Below are 2,522 nucleotides of genomic sequence, written 5' to 3'. Positions count from 1 at the left end.
TATATATATATATATATATTGGCTGCTACTTTCTAACAATATACTATAAGGCTAACATACTATAAATTGTGTAATATGGTATAGGACTGTATTATTACAAGGCTAACATGGATGGCTATTACAAAATACACAACAAGGTTACCATTGAGGCTGATTGCTTAATATATACATTAGCTATAACTGTCTAAAATATAGCAAAGGGTTAACTGTGACAGATTTAGTTATCAAAGATAGGGCTAACACCAGTATTGTTGTCTAATTAGGCCAACGACGACTGTTGTCAAATTAGGTCAACAGTCACTGTTCTACTGTTGGTAATATTGGGCTAACATGTGACTGTTTGAGTAAGGTGACTATACTGTATTCTGTTGTCTCTCGGTTTAACAGTTTACATATCCCGTTATTGTATATTACAGAAGAGTAATGGGAATACTGTAGGAGTGGTTGAAATAGCAAAGAGTTTGTTGGAAATATTCTGAAGACGATCCTCAAACATCTTTATATCCTGTTAACTTACTTCTTATATTGAAGCAAACAACAAACACTTGTTTGTATGACTCTAACACTAAGGGTCAGCAACTAACAAATACTGTCTGGAATTTTGATTTTTAACAATAAAATCTGTTGTCAGTGAACTAATTTTGCAGTGGCTGGTAAAACTGTCTAACAATTACTACTTTTACCATCACTACTATAATAAATTTGAATAAATCAAGGAAAAACAAGTGGATTTTTTAAAATAAAAATAACACTTTTTCTCAAATTCTATTTAGATTTTAATAACGCAGTTTTTTCCCAAATTACATTTAGATTTAGTTTTTTCCATTCTTGTGTTTTACATTTTTTGATGTGGCCCCCTAAAAAAGATCAGGTTTTAGATCTGGCCCAGACATTAAAAAGATTGAGAACCACTGGTATGAAGTATTTCTAGGTGAAGGTCATTCAAGGTCAATATATTGGTAATATCACAATAGCCCAGAGAATAAAGAGTGATCAAGGTCAAGAGACAGCGTAGCATGACCTTGAAATGTACCAGACTCAGTTGATTGAGGAGCTAGAGGGTGGGGGGGGGGAGATAGTAGTAGAAGAGTAAATCAATTGAGTGGGTGGTTGAGAACAGATTAATTTAGTGACTTACAGTTTAGACATTACCATCTCAGAAACTATCAGAAGTGGGACAGACACTTCAAGGTTAACAAGGAAGTTGAGTGAGTAGTGAAAATTGAAGACAAAAGACAGGATGAAGGGGAAATGAAATAAAAGGAGAGATACAAGATTCAAAGCTGATAGGAAGAGTGAAAGATCAATAACAACAAGCAGTAAGAAAATGTAACTTACCAGGCCCTGAAACTGCATAGACATAGCCATAGAGCTTTTCTTTCTCAACATCTCGAATTCTGGGTAGTTTATCCATGATTGATTACCTCTCTACAGCGAAATATAGAAATCAATTGGTCAGTTATATTGAACACAACACCAAGACAAAACATTTCAATTCAAATAAGTAATTCATAGAAAGACAAGTACAAAAATAAATAAAATAATAATTATTATTATTAAATACTTCTCTTTACACTATGAATTGAAACCATGTTAAAGTCAACTCTGTCTTTCCTACTTGTGGGGTTCATAAAATAACTACTAGTTATATATTGAGTTTCATTCAATCAACTACACACCCATAAACCTTTACAAATTTCTGACATTTTAGCACTAATAGAAATTATCAACAACAAAGACATGTTTAAGACTAGAACTTAACCCAACAAACAGAAGTGGGGATTTGTATAAAGCATTACAGAGAAAACTCAGCTTTGTCAGGATTTGATCTCAGAAGCAAACATGAAAATTAATTTTGTCAGAACTTAATTAAGTCCAGTGTTCTGCAATTATCACTGCCTCACTGCTTAATAATGATAATTAATAATGGCTTCTGATTTTGGCATAAGACTAGTAATTTTTGAGGGAAGGTATTCATACTTTAACCCTTTAGCATTCAGATTACTGTTAAATATAATACGTTTTTTATTCAAATTGTTTTGAATTAATCATGCATTATCTTATAGCTTTTAGGTTTCAATGATGTGATGGTTTATTTTTAGAATGTCAGTGTAAGCTAGGTATGGGAGGCTAAATATGGCCAGTTTGAATGTAAAACATGTAGAATATTTGGGCCAGATTTGGCTGGTTTAAATGATAAAGGATTAATTTATCAACCCCAAGAGGATGGACAGTAAAGTTGACCCTAGTAGAATGTGAATTCAGAATATAAAGAGCAAGGAATTTTTTTTCTGACACTTTAACATTTCTAACAATCCACCACCCTAAGATCATCATCATCATCATCATCATCATCATCGTTTAACGTCCGCCTTCCATGCTAGCATGGGTTGGACGATTTGACTGAGGACTGGTGAAACCGGATGGCAACACCAGGCTCCAATCTAATTTGGCAGAGTTTCTACAGCTGGATGCCCTTCCTAACGCCAACCACTCAGAGAGTGTAGTGGGTGCTTTTACGT

The 2,522-nt window shown here is 33.8% G+C and overlaps 1 protein-coding gene across 2 annotated transcripts in view; it reads right to left on the bottom strand.

Annotated features, from left to right (window-relative positions):
- Positions 1 to 2,522, bottom strand: part of LOC106869851 (V-type proton ATPase catalytic subunit A) — a 29,290-nt gene that overhangs the window by 14,084 nt on the left and 12,684 nt on the right. For both annotated transcript variants that reach the window (XM_014915771.2, XM_014915772.2), the window contains exon 2: positions 1,339 to 1,428. In XM_014915771.2, coding sequence (XP_014771257.1) covers positions 1,339 to 1,414 — 76 coding nt within the window. In that variant the 5' untranslated portion in view covers positions 1,415 to 1,428. The remainder of the gene's footprint in view (positions 1 to 1,338; positions 1,429 to 2,522) is intronic.

The sequence above is a fragment of the Octopus bimaculoides genome, chromosome 20, assembly GCF_001194135.2.
Source record: "Octopus bimaculoides isolate UCB-OBI-ISO-001 chromosome 20, ASM119413v2, whole genome shotgun sequence".
Taxonomy (NCBI): Eukaryota; Metazoa; Mollusca; class Cephalopoda; order Octopoda; family Octopodidae; genus Octopus; species Octopus bimaculoides.
Note: the sequence above shows the minus strand (reverse complement) of the source record. Positions and strands in the feature narration are given on the sequence as shown.